Genomic DNA, 21,706 nt, shown 5'->3' on the forward strand with positions numbered 1-21,706 from the left:
GATAGGAGACAAGGAGATAGGAGGGATGATAAAGCACTCAATGTGCAGAGGACTTACTGGAGAAAGATAAGACAGACTTGTGTTGCTAATAATGGATCTATAGGAAGAAAGAAAGAGAGAATGCAAGAGAAGCATATGGCAACTAGTTGGAGAAGGCAGATGGTTTCATTAGTGGAATTGCATACGTGGGTATTAGGGGAAACAATTGTATTCGTCATGCTCAGTTGTTTGAGTGATGGAGGATGCCTTTAATTTCAAATGGATGGAGATACAGATGAACATGACTTTGGAGTTGTTTCATGGTTGGATATCTGTCTATAGGAGCAGTTACATGTTATGTTTATTTATTTATTTAACAAAGACCAATTAGGGTAATTTCAATAAAAATGCACCCAAGCTCAGACAATCTATTTTAAAAGTGGTTTTGTTTCTATTTAACACTCATGCTATTAATGCTTGCTCCAGTCTTTACATCACTTTGCACCGAATCTCAACCACACACCTGTGTTGCTCTCCACATGGTGTATATACAAAAAAACGTAACAGCCGATCAAAATTGGTCCCCAACAAGACTGCCATACGTCAATGTAATGAGCAGTCATTTAAACTGACCCTCCAATCAACCTCAAGATATAACATGATGATGGGATACAGCAATACTCGTTACCTTGAGGTGCAATATTTTAAGCTGGGGGCATCTGTGCATTTAAAAATCATTCAGAACTAAGCTTGTCAATGGTAGATGGTACATGAGTCTGTGGATTCAGAAAACAAGGAATCTGACAGAAGTATTATAAGTATACCTCAAGGTAACGAGTATTGCTGTATTTAAGTATTGATATTACAACATTTGGAAGTGCTAGTGGCCGCTATGAGATTGTGGATCTTTTGTATCTTATAACTCAAACAAAGTAGAACTTCTGTCTGGCTAAGATCTCTTCAACACTGTGATTAATGGTCTAGTGTAAGCAACCACTGTTTTATGTTTATACATTACAGGGTGTTAATTGCTCATTAAATTTGTGGAAGTGGAAGCAGGAAACTATCCTCTTATATTATTTTTTAAATAATAGAAACTGGGATGAAAAATGTTATTGGGGCATTAATACAAAAAGAGCCTTGATCGAGGTCTTACGCCTCAGATTTAACAAATGGGAGCTCTGCAGGATATGTCCTCTGAGATTGAGGGGTTTTACCTATATGACCCCACTGAGTACTTTCAGAGCAGCAGTGTGGCCTGGGTGTGGTCTGTCACAGAGCTATCCTGGGAAGGGCAGCAGCAGGGGCTCCGAACCCAGCTTGCCGGCTAATGACAGCCAGCCTGCTGGTAGAGTAATTGCTGTTCAGGTAGTCATGCCAGTAAAGGGGCCGGCTTATTTAAACTGAAGCCTGGCAGGCGCAGGGAGCATAGCAACTGAAAGAAAACAGAAACGGTGTATGGGGTCTACTTGATTTGTCTATAACAAAAAGGATTCTAAAGATCAGCTGCCACAAACTGAAGAAGCGTTGTAGCTCTTGTTGATCCTGTGGTTGGTTCTTAAGGACTGGAATAAATTAGACCACTTTAAGGCTAGATCATATCAAAACTTTGACCCACGAATGGCAAAGTCCAAATCTATACCCTAGTATCGCGGTTTAATTTATTGCTAGAAGCCACTCTCTGCTATTTATAAATCAAAACACAATAGGGTACAACTTTCTTAATTTGTGATTCGCTTGTCGGTCAAAGTTGTTATCTGATCACAGCTGCCTTTGGAGGTGTCTAATATAGCAGACTATATTAAAACATCAGAATCTCTAGACTAATTTGGAGAGTTGTGATTTTAACCACAGTTAAGTGAGAAATCTCATTATTGTTTTTTTTTTTCTCTTTTAATCCATCCCATTAATAAAGTGATAAAACATCAATCGAATTAAGACCATTTTAAATTTTAAACTCTTATCAGAGAAGTGGAAATTTAGTAAGGCCTAACATGAAATAAAACCTGGAAAAGGGGACATCTAATTAGTGAATCCAAGGTCCTTAAAATGAAATCACAGCAGTGACATGCAGCTAAAGCCTACATCTTAATTAAATAACAGAAAAGTCTCTCCGGTAAGAGCTTGCCTTGTTGTTCCTATTGTCGCTGAAATAAGACACTTGTGAATACATACTATTATTACAGTAATGTTCTGATGTTGTACACAATTAAAGAGTTTACAAGTCGATAAGGGTTTACCCAGGATAGCAGTCAGAAGACTAATAGATTTACTATATCCACTGCAAACCACTGGAAAAGGAATGGTGTCCCTTTGGCCCAACAGGGCTTTATTACTCTAATTTAATGCAACATGCACTTTCATGTTCAGGATATGTTATTGATTACACCTACACAGTTTATTGGATTGGTGCTTTGTTTTAATAAGTTACTCTGTTGTTGTTGTTGTTGTTGTTGTCTGTCTGTTGATTGAAATACATTATGTATTAAATTGCTCATTGTTGAAGAAATGCAAGGAGTATAGTAGGTTGCAGCATCTTGTATTAAGTCAGTGTGCACAATTTTATTTAAATTAGACCTTAAAGAAAGAAAGGAAAACAAAATAGAATAAATCAACTAATTAATAAACAGTAGGGAACTAAGTTTTAGTCTGCTCAGAATTAATCAGCAGATGTTTTCGACCACCTGTGATGTCAATATATCTTGTTATCTTGTTTACAGTTATTTCACAAAAAATTACTGTTCTCTGGACTGGTTTTGTCATATCACAAACCTGTGTTATTATTCTAAGACCCAAGAAAGAAAACAGTAAAACATTGTATTATACTCTCAGGAGCTATTGGTTTCTTTTATCCCCCTGCTATTCCATCTCCAAATTGCACAAGCAGTAATTTTTAGAATATATGTAAAGAGCTTGCATCAAAGAAAACCTATTACCGCAATATAGGCATTGCAATGGAGCTCTCTGTGTAACTACAAATAACAGTATGGTGCGGCCTTGGGTTCGGCAGATGTTCCTGCGTGCATATTGTCTGAGAAAAACACAGTCAGCTGGTTTTTAGAGGCCTCCTAGGCAACCCCTCTCCCCCCACCCCGAGGGATCTCTCTGGGACTAAGGGTGTACAGTTTCCCTCAGAACCATGAAATACAACTCGATATCTATTGTGCGACACTCAGCCCTCGATTATTTTTCGCTTGTCATATTCCCAGAAACTGATCTCTCAGCAGTGTCCTGTAATTCTGTCTGCCATATTAAATATGAATGCTGTTATGCAGGCAGTACACCCTGACTCAGCCATTTGCATCAATGGAGAGGCCTTTATATTTCTCATTAGGTTTTTTCTCATGGCTTATTATGAGGAGGGGAATCTGCTAAGTTTCAACTATTATTATTCAACTATTGTTTTTTTAAGTCTAGAAGGTGGAAAAGTGAATATTTTAAGACTTGGCAGTGATCAACAATGCTTTGAAAGTGAACTTTGCACATTACAAAATCTCTCGTTTTAATTAAATGCCTCCGTGTTAATGAGGACATTGTCTGTAACCAAGTGGTCAATAACTAATCACTTTACTATCCAATAAATTTATGAGCAGGCCTTTCAAGATGACAGGGAGGCCAGATGCTGAAACAAATTGCTTGTGTTGGCTAATATGGATTCCTCCTGTGTCACAATATGTATTATATTAAAAATGGATGAAAACAATGCTTCCTTATCTTGATATTTCATTGACTGGCAGACATTCCTGCACTGCTAACATCTGTATCTTTCTTGAAGATCAAAAAGTTAAACAGAACATCTTGGAATTATTATATGAATATGAAGACGTTCAAGTGAAAAGAATCAACTATCACAATAACTAGGTTGTGAGGCCTGCAGGATTCATTAGAAATGTGGCATACCTGTGGTTTTTAGTTTAGTCCCATTTTACAGTGACAGGCAAAATATAACTTTGGGGAAAATTCCTTTAATATTCGCATCACTTTGTAAATAACAATACATATGACATTTACATAGCGGCACAAAGGGAGAATCTGCACTCTGTCTCTTGGCATTCCTCGCTTAGGTGATGTGAATTTAAAGTAGCCAGCGTCCTGTCAGAGTTTTAATCTCTCTACGCAGCCGTTCGCAGTTCATTCCAAGTTATTTTTATTATATTATTTTATATATTATAGATGTGACGGGATGTCCCTTTTAGCATTGAGGACACACTGTTTTGCATCACATGAGAGACATACAAAACCACCTGGGACATGCACTAGGGATCCACTGTAATTCTGATGTGACTTATCCAATGACTCTGCTACTGTCAGCTTGGGTGGGGGGCTATTCATTCAGCTTCTGGTCTTAATGACTTAATTGGGCCTGTTATTGACTGAAGTGGTTTAAATCGGCACTGTTCCCAGGTCAGTATCCATTTGTGATTTTAATTTAGCTATAAACCTTCAGGCAACATAATTTGAATGACGGGTTGAAGTGATGTGTGGTGGAAAAACAATGATATGAACAATACTTAAGTGAGAAATGTTAAAGGTGACATTCATGACATTTAGTATTTGAAAATCAGATATGGACACAGCTCTTTGTAACAATGGAAGACATGCAACACTTTAAACACTCTATAGCAGGGATGTGAAACTCAAGCCCCCTGGACAGCAGGGTTTTCTGCTTTTTCATTCCACTCTCAATAAACTTCCGTGATTTCATGTTCGCTCAAGTGGATGGTGGCAGGGCCATCAGCTGCCCTGCCCTTAGTTAGTTAATTGAAGTGTCGTCTCCCCAGAGCAGTCTGATTGACCAGATAGAAGAATTCACTCAAAGGCCTCTTTCTCATTGCACACAAATCATTCAAATCGGCCACCCGGGGCAGCCTCCTCATGCTGTGAAAGGGAGTATTTATTTTAATTGTAAATGTTTTTTTGTATTTCATTTGAATTAGTCAATTGTGAATCTCTATTACCTTTTGTGCCACTCACCTGACTGGCACTATTACAGACAGTTTGGGAGTAATGGTATTTCACAATTTATATAGACTTTGCACTTGTTTTACACTACGAAACCTAGAAACATTGCACAGTGTTTTGCACATATTTATAGCAGAAGACAGACAGGAGACCCTGGACATCAGCTGAATTGATCCCACTGCTGTACGTGTTGTTTAAACCACATGCATATTGGTGTAAAACTATGAATCACCAATAGTTGATCTACTATTACAATTAATCAGTCAAATCAGTCTAATCAGTCAATTTATCTGCCACAGGCTGCCAGATCCCTTGGTCCTTTTCCCTCCCAATACCTCAGAATACATACCTTTAATTCTAAAACAATTGCATTTATTTATAGCCATACATGTTATAAAAAGTTATATTAAAATGCTAAAATCAGTGTCACAACACATCATGCAGCATTGGAAGTTTATAGTAATTAGTAGAACTTAATTCTAATGTAATGGAACTGAAAAGGATAAACAGTTGATTTTGATTTGGGTAATTCTTTGCCACTGTCATTGCTTGCCACAAAACAAAAAAGGCCTAATTGCATTTTTAATTGATTGTTTACCGAATATCTGTGCCTCAATAAGGGGGGGATGAAATAGGGAGGTCGCTTGCTACTAGCAGAGGAGACAATGCTGATAAAACACACCAACACAACAGAGAGCATGAAAGAAAAAAAAAAAACAGCAGAGGACCAATTCATTGATTAAAATGTATTGATTTATATGACACATTCAAGGATTAGGATCACCTGAGCCTGTTGTTTCATGCATTTCCGATGTCTTATTTTGTTATTTTGCATTCAAAATGTTAGTTTCATTTCAAAAGTGTTTGGGGAAATATAAAACAAACATTTAAAAGCCTAATGAGATTGGCAAAGTAGATGATAGCAGCTGACATTATCACAAACAATGGTTCCACTATGGGTATGTGCAACAGCACTGAACTTTCTTTTAGAAAATAAAGAAAGTTATATTTCAGAAAACACCCGGAAAAACACACAGACAAAAATACATTCTGCGTCAGCAACTTCTTTCCTGTGTTACTTTTATTACTATAAATCACATGAACACAATTTCCTTATGCCTGCTGCAGTGCTGCACAAATCATTTCCAACTCACCACTACTGAGCTCCCTCTCTCAGAACGAAGCTGCACTGTACCACAAGCTCAGCATGTGGATTTATTACATTTAAAGGAAGACCAACCACAGGGCAATACTATTATTAGCTGTAGTTAAAAGGAGATTTACACCATCCTTTTAAAAAAAACATAAGAAAGATTTATCTTCTTATTTATTTGGTTAATTTCCTCATATGACGTTCATATTAACAATCCAAGAAGGCTGGAATAGAGGGGTTGTAACTTGGCTTTACCCATTGCATGATGTGATATGATATGAGTTGTACAGCATCTACCATTACCAGTGTTATAATGTAAAGCATATTTCCTCAATTATATCCATGTGATAAAAGACAAAAAGAGACAGTATAGTGCCCAGGATTGGATATGTACTGAATTAACATCAATGTGTTTCACGAAAAATGTATTAAAAAAAAAAAAAACTGAACACTGATTGTCCAATCTTTTCATTTTTTAAACGAGAATAGTTAAACAAATACAGCCACACACATGAAAACTGTGTAAGCCCTTTAGATGTTTTCTATTGGTCACTTTCATAAAACAGAATTTTATATCCTGCCAAAACATCTTCAGGACATAATGTCAGCAGTAATACAGTATAAAGCTTGTGAGTGTTAAGCTCACTTAAGTCAAAATCTCGATGTATTTTAAAACACATGCACACTACTGTAGATGTAGATAGGAACTAACTGAAGCAGTACATAGGGTACATAGACAAGTGCTGATCTAACTGTGTTGAGCTATTATATATGTACCATGTTGCAGGCCCTGGAACAAACACTAAATGTAACAGCATATGTATCCCAGAAAGATCAGTGAACAAAAACAAATATCTACAATATGACACTACAGGAGATGACTCCAAACAGGATATCTATCAATAAAAACAACGTGTCATAAAAATAAAAAAGGTATTTCTCTTAAATATCCAATGTTCCTGTAATGAGAGTCCAACTAAATGCCTGTTTTGAAATGCAATACTTCCACACGTTGCTTGTTTTTGCAACCCCCCCTTTTTTTGCTTCCAAAAAGCCATTTCACAGGTCAGTGCCCATGATGATGTCTATTAGCCAATAGCAGAGCTGTGCAATGAAGCAGGCCTGCTTTCCTGACAGTTATTTCTGCTGTGTGTGACACTGAGAGTGGCAGTGACTAATTACTCATAAATTCCACCTATCAAAAATGACAAGCCCAGTTGGTGCTGTTGTTGTCACTGCACTTTTCCACTAGTATATAAATGCTGTTTTTTAAATTGCTCAAACCATTATAAAAGTATTTTAATAGTACATGTATTCCTAATATTCTGTCTCACCCCTGAAATCATACTTTATTAAAGCAAAGAGGTCTGAGAAAAGATAATTTTGCCTGTTGTGTCTTTCCAACTGGCAGATCACATTATTTGGAAGGAGATATGTTCGCCACTGTTGTTAACCCTGATTATATCATGTTCACAATTGTGATCCAGACTTTTCAGACTGTACTCACCCCTTTTCATTAAGGTCAGACTGTCTCATCACAGCTGTACTGATTACTTTGCAATCAACCCAATCAAACTCACCTGTTCATGATCTTGTCAAAACTGTCTGCTTTCGGAACCACTGAGGTACAAATCGAATCTGTCACCATGTAATGAACAGAGGTGGATCTTAAAACAGTTTGCAAATACATGAGAACCCAGGTCCTGTGTGATCTAAAAAGCCGACCGACATATTGCCATATCCAGGTAGTTGATGTTGACTGGCAACAGCCATGCCAAGAGTGGTGAGTAATTGCAAAACACTCACCTCACAAAGCAACAGGTCAGTAATGTGGAAGACCATACAGAGAGGAAACTTGGCGGTGAAGAGAGTGAGGAACCACTGGGAGGCATACATGTGGGCTTCCAGATTGAGATCCATAAAGTGATTATATAGGTCAGGAAGCTGCTCCTGCAGAGGCAAAGGAAAAAACACCATGTCAAATGTTCAGACACATTTCTCCAAAGACATCAGACTACCCCATCGGTGTCGCAGTAATCTCGAAGGACTGATAATGATATTCCTTCAAAGTGTTATTGACAGATGGGAAAATCAAACTTACTTGTCAACAGTATCATGTCCACACTTGTTATCTATTTGAACTAGGATGTATGCTTTGTATTTTATATTTACTGTATATATGATCTACAATTGTATGCACTTCTGTAGTTTATAAACTGCACTTTTATTTAAATTTTGTATTGTATTATTGCACTTTTGTATTGTTCATATAGCCTGTAAGTTGAGTCAGATGAGGTTAGTCTTGAGTTTGCATGTTTCCGATCGGCACTATATACAACGCAGTTTGGCCAGGCCTTTAAGAATCAGAGCAGACTGGCCTCAAGAGCAGTGACCTTAAGGGCACACCGCCCCTGAGCTCCTGTCAATCATGTCTGTGTACACGGATCAATATAAACTGCATGTACTAATAGGGTTGAGGATAGGATCATTAATGAAAGCAGTTGTGAACACTGAAATAGGCATGTCAGATCAATGTTCAAGAAAGACGGACCATGGCATATTTATCATGGCAACAGGGAGAGATGGGTAAATACAGAACAGCAAGGCCTGTGATTCCCTGTGAGGCAAACAGGAGGTATAGAGGCAGACGACACATAAAATCCAATGAAGGGAATATTCGAAAATGTCATTTTAATTGGGAAGGGGGAAAAAGTCCACAGACATCAAATAAAGTGAGAAAAATTGATTTTGTGATCAAAAATACATAGGACACTGCTGTAGTTATAAAAGGCTCTGTTGTTAACCGCTCCAGTCTGGCACACAATGATAATTTGATTCTAAAACCTTTGCAATACATCTCATCAATACTAACCAAGTATAGCTTGACTTGTAAAGAAGCACACTTTCAGTTCAATTCAATTACTCCACAGAATTAAAGCGATTTCCACTGGCTTTCATTAAATACCCAAGAGAAACTGGTACTTGGAATCTGAACTCTTCCGAACCACCTCGATTTAATGATGATCAGTCTACGCATGTTGCTGACTTGCCACTTACCACACTACACCACATTTTAATATCTGTCAGTCTTTTTCTTCATTTAATTATGTTTAATAAACAAGTTTCTCCTTACTTCTCACTTCTGTCTCACTGCATACCATTTATAATGACATGAGCGATTACTGGGTTAGTGTAGTGTCTACATATGCAAAGTGTATACATTGGCGCACAGGGCACAGACCTCTGGCCAGCAGAGATCTCCATTACACAATCAAGCCTCTGTTTAAACTGAGAGAGGGCTCAGTATTCATTATTCACACAGGTTTAGTAGGTATAGATCATAATTTCCACAAGCTCACATGAACTGCTTGTTGACTAAACTTAGAAGGTAGAAAATAGTTTGTCTTCTTATCTGCTACATGTGATAAAGACTTTTTAATCTAATATAGTGTTGTATAACAAGCTAAAAAAATACAAATAAGTTGAATTTGGAGATTAGTATGATTATTTTTCTGAAAGCTTGACATTCAACAGAGGTAAGATTTTCTATGCCAGAACCATGGTACATGGTAGAGGTACAAGCTAAGTGCCAATATTGTGCAACATCTACATGAGCTTGGGCTGGGATGGTGGACCATCAGGACTATAAAATATCTTTTTGGTGGTCCGTGAATAAAGAATGAACTGGGGTGAAACTAGAACACCACAGATTGAAGAAGCAAGGAGAAAAAAGTGTCCCAAAAGACCATGTGTTTTTTAATTCAACCTGAGCTCTCTGTGAGGGCTGAATGATCTGCAAAGGGATTTGTTCTCTTACCTGCACTAGCCTCTCCAGCTGGTAGAACTTACAGTGCAGATCTTCAAAGTTGTTCTTGTAGAGCTGTCTCAGGCCATACTCATACATGATCTTCACCAACACGCAGAAGGCCTGCTCCTCTGGCATCTGAAAATCACAACAACAAAAGACAAAAAACACAATGACAAACTATGATGTGAAAAAATGTACGAAAAAGGATATAAATCACACTGGAGAACAGAGCCCAATCAAGCAAGTACTCCATAGCATGTAGCATCATCCAAATGAGGAGTTGTGTGTGGTTTGCATTATGTTCGACGGGAAAGAAAGTGTCTGGAATGAACTTGAGAGCTACGTCAGCATTAAATCTGTTTACAGCTGACATGTAGTCAGAAGAAACTGAAGACCTATGGCAGAATATAGCCCAGTTTGCAAGATATCAATCATACGTCTCAGTGTCTATAAACACAGTGTACATAAGCAGTTCAATTAAAATGTCCTCCATTTTCTTAAAATGGAACCAGAATTTGGGGCATAGCGAAGTACGAGGTTCAATATATTGTATACCGTTAAACCCAAAGGACAGTTGTCTGTGGATGGCATAGGCAGTGTGTAGGTTATACAGACCCATGCTATAGAGTTATGCATCTATCTGTCAGTGGGGTGTAGGAGCCATCGATCAGAGCTCTTGGAACAGGGTGCACAAGGGGCACATAAACCAAGACAGTGATAAATACACAGTAACTGACAGTGGGCGACCACACACAATAGCATCCTGCACAGATTTGTGGTTTTTATCCTTTTGGTGGCAGTCACAGCCAAAAATGTCTTTTTATTTGCTATCCATCAAGGGTTGTTTTGTGGTGGATTACTTTCAATGTACACATTTCAGAACAAAACATATATATATATATATATATATATATATATATATATATATATATACACAGTGGGGGAAAAAAGTATTTGATCCCCTGCTGATTTTGTATGTTTGCCCACTGACAAAGAAATGATCAGTCTATAATTTTAATGGTAGGTGTATTTTAACAGTGAGAGACAGAATAACAACAAAAAAATCCAGAAAAACACATTTCAAAAAAGTTATACATTGATTTGCATGTTAATGAGGGAAATAAGTATTTGACCCCTTCGACTCAGTACTTGGTGGCAAAACCCTTGTTGGCAATCACAGAGGTCAGATGTTTCTTGTAGTTGGCCACCAGGTTTGCACACATCTCAGGAGGGATTTTGTCCCACTCCTCTTTGCAGATCCTCTCCAAGTCATTAAGGTTTCAAGGCTGACGTTTGGCAACTCGAACCTTCAGCTCCCTCCACAGATTTTCTGGCCACTCCAGGACCTTAATGTGCTTCTTCTTGAGCCACTCCTTTCTTGTCTTGGCTGTGTGTTTTAGGTCATTGTCATGCTGGAATACCCATCCACGACCCATTTTCAATGCCCTGGCTGAGGGAAGGAGGTTCTCACCCAAGATTTGACGGTACATGGCCCCGTCCATCGTCCCTTTGATGCGGTGCAGTTGTCCTGTCCCCTTAGCAGAAAAACACCCTCAAAGCATAATGTTTCCACCTCCATGTTTGACGGTGGGGATGGTGTTCTTGGGGTCATTCCTCCTCCTCCAAACACGGCGAATTGAGTTGATGCCAAAGAGCTCGATTTTGGTCTCATCTGACCACAACACTTTCACCCAGTTCTCCTCTGAATCATTCAGATGTTCATTGGCAAACTTCAGACGGGCCTGTACATGTGCTTTCTTGAGCAGGGGGACCTTGCGGGTGCTGCAGGATTTCAGTCCTTCACGGCGTAGTCTGTTACCAATTGTTTTCTTGGTGACTATGGTCCCAGCTGCCTTGAGATCATTAACAAGATCCTCCCGTGTAGTTCTGGGCTGATTCCTCACCGTTTTCATGATCATTGAAACTCCACGAGGTGAGATCTTTCATGGAGCCCCAGACCGAAGGAAACTGACAGCTATTTTGTGTTTCTTCCATTTGCGAATAATCGCACCAACTGTTGTCACCTTCTCACCAAGCTGCTTGGCGATGGTCTTGTAGCCCATTCCAGCCTTGTGTAGGTCTACAATCTTGTCCCTGACATCCTTGGACAGCTCTTTGGTCTTGGCCATGGTGGAGAGTTTGGACTGATCATTTCTTTGTCAGTGGGGAAACGTACAAAATCAGCAGGGGATCAAATACTTTTTTCCCTCACTGTATAGAGAGAGAGAGAGAAATAAAAACTAAAATGAGGAAGAATGAGAACAGTCAAAATCAATGATTTATTATTAACAATTCTTCCTTTATTTTGATACACTGATGACCTGGGGAATTTACTGGGTTGCAGGTATAAACAGTCAATAACTGACAGGTAAGATGGGCTGAGGCAAGGTAGTTATCGTACAAATAGTTAGGCACACACAGTTACTATGATAATTTACTGCTTCGGGGCTTATGTTACTAGGGGCAACCTCAGTTATTTGTTCTTTTCATTGTCTAAAGCCAGTTAATTTTGCATTCCTCCATGTCATTACTACATTCTTGCCTGGCTCAGCCCTGGGAGTTATGCAACATTGCTACATCCACGTGGCGAACTCAGAGAAGAATCACCCCTATCTAACAGGGTGAGGTGGGTATTTAATCACTGCTGCAGCAACTGTCTCCTGGACTGAATCAGTTCCTACAGGCAGATAGGCTGATCCATTAATAATCCTGACAACTGGCATGCTTCCTGCATACTGAGGACTGAGATTCCTCTTCCTCACTCATTGTCGTCCTAGCGTGCCAGGCACAGGGCACACTAAACAAAACTCACCCCTGTTTCTCATAAGTAATATGAATCCTCTGGTTTTCAGAGAACATCCTGTACTCAGTTTAGTTCTTGAAGCCCTGGGTGTGGGTCGCTGCGCTGTATTCACAGACCCACTTGGTCTGGGAGGCTTACATGATAAAGGCCACTTTCTTATCAGTGGTCTCGGCGCTTCTTTGTTAACTTGTTAATAAGAATATTGTCTGATATTAAATAATTGGAATGAACCTTGAAACAATTTACTATTTACTGAAATTAGTTATATTACTATTAAAAAAAAAAAAAAAAAAAAAAAAAAAAATATATATATATATATATATATATATATATACACTCACCTAAAGGATTATTAGGAACACCATACTAATACTGTGTTTGACCCCCTTTCGCCTTCAGAACTGCCTTAATTCTACGTGGCATTGATTCAACAAGGTGCTGAAAGCATTCTTTAGAAATGTTGGCCCAATTTGATAGGATAGCATCTTGCAGTTAATGGAGATTTGTGGGATGCACATCCAGGGCACGAAGCTCCCGTTCCACCACATCCCAAAGATGCTCTATTGGGTTGAGATCTGGTGACTGTGGGGGCCAGTTTAGTACAGTGAACTCATTGTCATGTTCAAGAAACCAATTTGAAATGATTTGACCTTTGTGACATGGTGCATTATCCTGCTGGAAGTAGCCATCAGAGGATGGGTACATGGTGGTCATAAAGGGATGGACATGCTCATAAACAATGCTCAGGTAGGCCGTGGCATTTAAACGATGCCCAATTGGCACTAAGGGGCCTAAAGTGTGCCAAGAAAACATCCCCCACACCATTACACCACCACCACCAGCCTGCACAGTGGTAACAAGGCATGATGGATCCATGTTCTCATTCTGTTTACGCCAAATTCTGACTCTACCATCTGAATGTCTCAACAGAAATCGAGACTCATCAGACCAGGCAACATTTTTCCAGTCTTCAACTGTCCAATTTTGGTGAGCTTGTGCAAATTGTAGCCTCTTTTTCCTATTTGTAGTGGAGATGAGTGGTACCCGCTGGGGTCTTCTGCTGTTGTAGCCCATCCGCCTCAAGGTTGTACGTGTTGTGGCTTCACAAATGCTTTGCTGCATACCTCGGTTGTAATGAGTGGTTATTTCAGTCAAAGTTGCTCTTCTATCAGCTTGAATCAGTCGGCCCATTCTCCTCTGACCTCTAGCATCAACAAGGCATTTTCGCCCACAGGACTGCCGCATACTGGATGTTTTTCCCTTTTCACACCATTCTTTGTAAACCCTAGAAATGGTTTTGCGTGAAAATCCCAGTAACTGAGCAGATTGTGAAATACTCAGACCGGCCCGTCTGGCACCAACAACCATGCCACGCTCAAAATTGCTTAAATCACCTTTCTTTCCCATTCAGACATTCAGTTTGGAGTTCAGGAGATTGTCTTGACCAGGACCACACCCCTAAATGCATTGAAGCAACTGCCATGTGGTTGGTTGGTTAGATAATTGCATTAATGAGAAATTGAACAGGTGTTCCTAATAATCCTTTAGGTGAGTGTATATATATAACAATAATAATGTGTTCTGGATTTTAATTTCCATTCAGCTCATGTAATTTATTAAGATTTTGTTTAAGCATATTCTTTTATGCAGATTCAACTCTTCACAGAGCAGCATAGGCAACTTTGCTTGACAAGAAGCACCCCCACTTACATGAAGCAGCAGCACGGCAGCAAGGAAAGACTGTCCTTGACAGTAGCCGATTTCCTCATCGTACACAGAATAGGCCTGAAAAGGCAAAGAGAAAAAAACACTTTACAGTCAAAGGCATACCACTGGGAGCCTCCAGATATACACTTTAACAACCAGAAAAGGAACACTGCAGATATTCCATCAAATGATGTAACAACGACCTTGCATTCTAAGATTTTAAAATTTGCCAATTCTTCATATAATGACCAAAATGTTTATTTCCTTTTTAAACCCGTTTTGCTACAGCCATAGAGTTTTAATCATCAAAATGTGAGCAATAATAACAGCAGAAGTTTAACCCACAGAAACAGACACTTCAGAGTATGGACTGTTTATTTCATAATGTCATTAAGCGAACACTTTAACTGCAAGGTATTTAATAAGACAAAATAGCATTAAACCTAATGGGAAAGAACTGGAGATGAAAACAGTTTTTCCAACGAATGGTAACAAATAAATGCAGAAAGTTAAACTAGTGTTTTTGTTACGACAAGCCAACTTGTGTGGAATTTGCTGCCTTTCTGACTAAATTCAAACAAGCAAAGCATTCATTTATCAGAATAACAATTCGCCATCCAGCTTTCTCCTACATTTCTCCTAATTCATAATACCATTACGTCAAATTAAGCAACATACATTTTATGAGAAAAGGGTATATTTTATAGTTTTATATTTATGGTGAATCTAATCTATGAATTAAATAAATTCAGGTGTCTGGTGTCTTTGGCCATTTAAGTTTGAGTATGTATAACATATAAGGCCGGCATTTTTTTTTTAATGAGATACAGCTTCCATATCATAAACAACAATCACCAGATTGGAGGATGAGGAAAGGAGGGGTCTACAGATAAATGAGGAGACAACTGCCATTGACATTGTATAAGGCCAGTGAATTGAACTACCAATCTGATTAGACCTGCTACCTCCAAAACAGGCTTCCAGGAGAGAAGGCTATTGAATTAACATGCTGCATGTCACTAGTCTGCCCCAATGATGCCCTATCTGTCTTGACTTTCCTTCCCTGCAAGACATGCCCTACCTCACCCTGATGTGAAAACATCCCACAATTTAATCTTTACTTCCCTGGGGGCTGCTGTGCTGTGTAAAGCTCTTTATTAGCCACAAACCCAGATAGATTAAGCACACACTCTGATAAGAGGGCTGTCGACGGCTCAACTACACACACACACAGCTCTCGAGAGTGGATGACTGAAGTGCACTTGCTCTTGACTCTGATATGACGTGTTTAAAATCACTGACAACGGAGAGTGGCGCTGATGACTGACATTGTGTTCCAACAGAACCAGGTCAGTTCTGTTCAGATCTGTTTATGTCAAATGGGTTTCAGAACCAAAAGAGCAAAGAAATGTATAGGTGTGACTGGAGCAATTGGGAGCAAGTGACCAAGAAAACAAGGTGAGGCCTGCCTGGTTTCCTCCTCCCTTTGGGCTCACTGGGCTCTCTTCATCTTATTATAGATGAGGATACTAAACTGATAACCCCATTACCTGTAAAAAGCTTTAAAACCCACCACTCATGTAACCATTGCAGCGTGATTGTTTTCAGAATTAGTTCATCCAGGAACAATTCCACTTCAAACGATGTCAGCACGTTGAACACCCAGAAAACAGAGTTTAAGATCTCGAGGCCCAACTGACCTGTGTTGCCTCAATGATCCGTAGGAACTGGCAAATCAGCCGATCAGAGAACGTCGGTGTGCATGGCAACACTTAGGGAAAAGGATATTGTATAGCAGACAGGTGTAGAGAGGGAAGTGAGTTACCATGGGTCATAACAGTAGAAAATTGCATGCTCTCCTGGCAGGGCAAGTTACCCCTGACCTCTAACCTCTGACCTTCAAGTGAACAGCAAGTTCCAGTTACTGGACATCTAGTCGATTACTATTATCCCAGAGATGATAGCTGTGTATCTGTGCTCAATGGAGTTTATATAAGGAAAAGTAAATAGCCATAAACGGAAGCAAACCCCTAAGTTATCCATGATCAGGACTGATCAGCAACAAATAACAGCATTATTATTAATAGCCTGTTATTTGGCAAACCAATATCAGCTAAAGTCAGTGCTGTTTGAATGACAGCTGTATGACTTTATATCCAAACACATTATGCGAATTCTCTCTGATGCGCCTGTCTTGAACATAGACAGAATCTGTGCAGTCAAACAGCATGTTTCAGAGTTGTAAGACCAGTAGGCTAAGGCAGTGGTTCCCAAACTGTGGGGCACGCCCCCCTGGGGGGGCTCAAGACTCTTTATGGGGGGGTGCGGGGAAAGAGCTGAATGTGTAAAAAGTCAAGACGAGACACACAAAATCCACAAGGGGATCTGACAACTGTTGATTGCCGCCACGCTGAAATCGCATTGGATAAACTGATCTCTTTTGCATCGACCTATCTCTGTGAAACGACTTTTTCTACACTTACACACATTAAAATCAAACTGTGGTGTCGTGACTCACAAGAGTGGAAATTAGATCTAGGTTATTGGATTCTTCCATATCCAGTCCTGGCCAATCAGAATAGAGGATTGTCAATCAGCAGTGTCTGTGAAAGCCACGAATTCGTAGTTTCAGATCAAAATACACAGCAGTATATATGAGGTGATAATTACGGTAAAATAAATACATAAGAATAACTTGCAGCTCCAAAATGTCATCGAGTGGGAAACGAGCTCGCCAGGACTCTCTGTTGCAATATCTTGGAAATGCATTAACAAAAAATACATTAAATGCGAAATAATGCAATGTGACAATTTTTGCAATTGCAAGAAGTTCTGAACTTTATTTGAAAATACTCATCTAACACAACAACTTTATTAAATACATTCGGATACATACCTTTACGTTCAAGTTCCAGTGAAAACAAGATACATAGCAATAGCTGGCTGTGTGTGTTTTAATATTAGTTTGTTTGTTGCTCCTCTTTCATTTTCTGTCATTGCTAGTTTCGCAGAAGGGTGTTTGGTTTTTAGGCTTTTTTAACAGTGTTTTAATTTACTTTGTCAAAGTATTTCCACTTAGAAATTCTCTGACAAGAAGCCATTGGTCGTGTTCTTGTAGTGCTGCAGATTTCCGCAGATCCGCGCAGATCTGCAGAATTCCACCGATCCCATTGGCAGATCTGTTATTGTCAGCCAATCACAGACAAGAAATAACAAATCCCACCCTCCCGTCAATCTTCATTACAGCGAGCTTTGACCCAAATGTTTTTGGGGGGCACCACCCAGAAATTTTGGGAACCACTGGGCTAAGGCAATGATAATTCATTTTTAAAGGATCCCCGAAATTAAACTGTTATAATGTTAAAGCTGTGAGACTTATAAGTGCCAAGTAGGGCATATATGTACATTGTCCACCACCATCACGGTCATGTAAGTTCCATTTTTTTTTTTCCGAACTACCTAATTTTACTACAATTTAATCTCCTACAAATAATTTTCAGCAATTAAAATGGGTTTCTCCAGTGTCAGTTGACTTCATACTGATCCCTTTTTTTAAAGCCTTATTTGAAATCAAACAGACATGGACATTTCAATGGGAAAAGGTGACAGCGTCTTGAAATCTTTATTATAATTATTCTCCAATCCTGCTGTGCTTTAGCAGACAAGGTTAATACTGTAAACTCAACATATTAAACATGCACTTAATATTTCCGCTCTGCAGCAACTCATGTCCCACTTTTATAACAGACAGTGTGTGTGATTTCTATATTGTTCCACCCACGAATACGTACACCACTTCACTTCATAGGAATTTACCGCATCCAAGCCACTTTAAAGACCTTGGCCAATAAAAAAACAGAGCCCAAAAAATGTTAATAATTCTCCATCAAACAGATTCCTCACTGTAAAGCTGAGGGGAAAAAATTAAATAATAATAATATAGATAGTCAGACAGACAGATAGATAAAACAATACATGGTGTTTCAGAAACAGCATTCCTGTGGATTTCTGAAGGCACCTTTTTGTAAAAGGTGTATATTTATAAAAGATGTATAGTGATAACGATTTATACAACATGTATTCAAAGCAATAAATACGCTTTAGCAACTGCTCATGGGATCCTTTTCCCTTTGATGCCCTTCAAAATCAATACAGTGGGCGGACAGCCTGTCACCTGGAGTCGTGTGATGCGTTCATGGAGAGAGTAATTCTGTGATCATCCTGGCTGTCTTAGAACTACAGCAGGGGGAGATTTCTTATTATCATTTCTTAGCAAGGTCTCAAAACTCATCTTTAAGGAGGAGACGTCCTGAAGGTGGTTATTAAATTCTTAGGATGTGCAGTAACTGTACCATACTGGTTCTATTGATCTCTGAGGATTTGAAATGTTTATCAAAGCGTTAAGCTGGCAGCTACTAATTGGGGTCAAAAAGTTTAATATCCTCGAGTCCAATATCAAGTATAGCCAAGGAGCCTGCAGAACAAGCCAACAGAAAGGGGGAGAAAGAGTAGGATGCGTGAGGCAGCAGTGCAGCTCAGGATAGGGACAGCGAACAATCGCCTAGCTCTTGTGAAGAGGTGGCCATTGCCATGGCAACATCGAAACCTTGTGAAAGCCAATGGCGTCAAAATGATCCATGGCTGGGAGCATGTAAACTGCAGTGAAACTCCACACCCATAAAGATTAAGATCTGAGACTGGGCAAGAGAGGGAGGGAGAGAGAGATAACAAGTGGATTGCTGCCTCCCCTTGCTCTCTCCCTGATAACCTTTCTTCGACTGCCTATTTCTGGAAGGCCGACTGATATATGAGGTGGCTGTGTGGACCTCTCTCCTGTGTTCCCGGCCAGCAATGCTTTCTGATGTATTGCTCCCTCTCTCTGTAAAGGCAGCAAATGGCAAAGTCTGCAGGCTGCTTCTCGCCTGTTTGCCCCTAAAGTTACCTGTGGCTTACCAAGGGCATATTTATGAAGGGTTCAGGCGGTCATTACTCACAAAGTCAAACAATCATTTCGCATTTAACCTGGTAATTGACCAGTCTGCATTTGGCATGGATCCTAGTGTGTAGCAAGCAGGTATCATAGCCACTGTGTCATAGGTGCAACACCTGCACAGACTTCCATGTCAGTATGTTGAGATGAGGAGCCCAGAAGAGTTTAAGCCACCTGAAGATCACATATCAGGAACTGAACATGTTACCAGAAGAGATGGTGAGGAATTATAGGTTGAGCTCTGGCAGAGAACACCAAGCTCAGTGAAGAGGACCATCTGGGAGGACTATTCCTGTCAGAAGCAAATGCACTTGGGGGCCCACGAGCACAGCATGAGCAGTTCTACAGCACTGGGAAGATGGCAGAAGAAGATTATAGTAGATATCTCCTTTTACATGCAGACTAAACTGTCACAACTCAGAGGGACAGGTTCTTCTGTCTTCCTCCTTTACTGGCAGTTTCTTTTCATGGTGACCCTACCAAAGGTTACTCTACACACTCAGTTTAGCACAGATGTCATGCTTGATATATAAAATATTTTTCCTTCAACAGGCAATTTATGTCCTGTGTCACAGTGTCCTGGTGACTATGGAGTCTTATGATTACCCTACATTAATAATAAATACTTCCAAGAGTTTTGCTATCAAGCTTTGCTGAGGCAGACAACAGCAACATTGTACCTATGATGTAAACTTTCTCAGTTTTCACACCAGGTCTCCGATGCATCCACTACAGTACCAGGAATAATTTGACCACAGCTCCAGGAAAGACTTTAGATAACTGTGTATTTAATTAATAACGTATTAATGCTAATGCAGAGGCACTTTGTGACAACAGCATGACTTTCAATCAATAACAATTTAAACGTTAATTAAAATGCAGTAACTATTGATTCTCCAACTGAGGGGCAATTTACAGCAACAGCGCCTTTAAATCCTCTCCCTACAAGAGACTCACTTCATAATGATTAACAATATCAGAGGGAAAAATTGTCTTCGTTTTTGTAAATACATGACATTATATATAATACAAAAGGATACATTGCATAACAGCAGCACAAATGATACACACAAAAGAGCCAAGATTGACGTTAGAAAGCAAGTTGAGCCGTTTCATTACTCTAGTCCTGTTTGTGGAATCAAAATTAACTGCAATGGACCGCTTTACAATGACGACTTCCTCATTGCATCCTTTAGGTTGTGAATTGACCTCAATTTGAATCACCCTGTGGTGTATCATAGCCTTTATTTATAGCCTTAAATTATGTATTATTTTTATTTTTATTTATTTAAATACCATCGTGTTTTGTAAATGATTTTGTTGTTGTTTTAAATGCCTTAGTGGATAGCAGTCCTTCATTAGTTTCCTTTTCAATGGCTCTGAGTTCAGCTGTTTCTTCGAATGCACCCCAGCTCTCTCTTCCAGTTGAGCCCGCCAGGGATTTCGTTCCCTATAATCACTGCTAATGATGTGGGAGCTTAAAGCTGCGTCTCCTCGTTCTTGTGTCTGCATCTTCTCACTGACACCCTGCTTTGGTGCACTGTTAGCCAAATTTATATTCCATTTCCAAACAATTTATCCGCCTGTGATTTAGAGCCTGGCAGAGCTGTGGACTCATTAACATCTAAAACAGAAAAGCAGAGCCGTATCACTGAAATCAATGCCCTCCTTATAGCGAGTATCGATCCCCCCCAGTTGCCAGTGGGACAGAGGATCGTTTTCAAGTGCAGGTGGCTCTTGAAAATAACTTTCACTGATATAAAAAAAATAAAAATAACTCCAAGACAGCAGAACACAGCATAAACCGATGCTTTCTTGGCTGGTATCTGATCAACAGAGTACAGACAATTTAGAGGTTTTCATGACATATACACACCTATATTATTTTTATCAGCTCTGACTGCAGACTTCAAACACTGTAACTGTATATGACAAATATATGAAACGTTAATTATGATCACTGAACTATAGACATCTACCACTTGTTCTGCTTTGTAGAACAGTAGCCTCATTCTCTTCTGCAATCCCCTGGATTATAAAAGGTGGTGGCAACTACACATTACTTTCCATACCTAATTAGTACCCTATCTTAAACAGGAAAATATGATTATTATATGAATATTGCTTGTTCAAAGAAATATCGTTTATTTCCACCAATTGTACACTTGCCTTTGCTAAATCCTTGCTGACTCTCTCTGTTAGGAGACGGTTACAGGTATAAGTAAGTGATGCCACCAGTACCGATCCACATTTCAATACTGACATGTTGTCTACCTTATAGCTGCAGTGCTTTGCTAGTTTGCA

The 21,706-nt window shown here is 39.4% G+C and overlaps 1 protein-coding gene across 2 annotated transcripts in view; it reads right to left on the reverse strand.

Annotated features, from left to right (window-relative positions):
• rabgap1l (RAB GTPase activating protein 1-like) overlaps positions 1–21,706 on the reverse strand; it is a 219,621-nt gene that overhangs the window by 84,449 nt on the left and 113,466 nt on the right. For both annotated transcript variants that reach the window (XM_066692340.1, XM_066692341.1), the window contains exons 15-17: positions 14,416–14,490; positions 9,912–10,037; positions 7,901–8,044 (exon numbers count right to left, since the gene is read on the reverse strand). In XM_066692340.1, the coding sequence (XP_066548437.1) occupies positions 7,901–8,044; positions 9,912–10,037; positions 14,416–14,490 (345 nt within the window). The remainder of the gene's footprint in view (positions 1–7,900; positions 8,045–9,911; positions 10,038–14,415; positions 14,491–21,706) is intronic.

Source organism: Amia ocellicauda, chromosome 19 (assembly GCF_036373705.1).
Source record: "Amia ocellicauda isolate fAmiCal2 chromosome 19, fAmiCal2.hap1, whole genome shotgun sequence".
Classification (NCBI taxonomy): domain Eukaryota; kingdom Metazoa; phylum Chordata; class Actinopteri; order Amiiformes; family Amiidae; genus Amia; species Amia ocellicauda.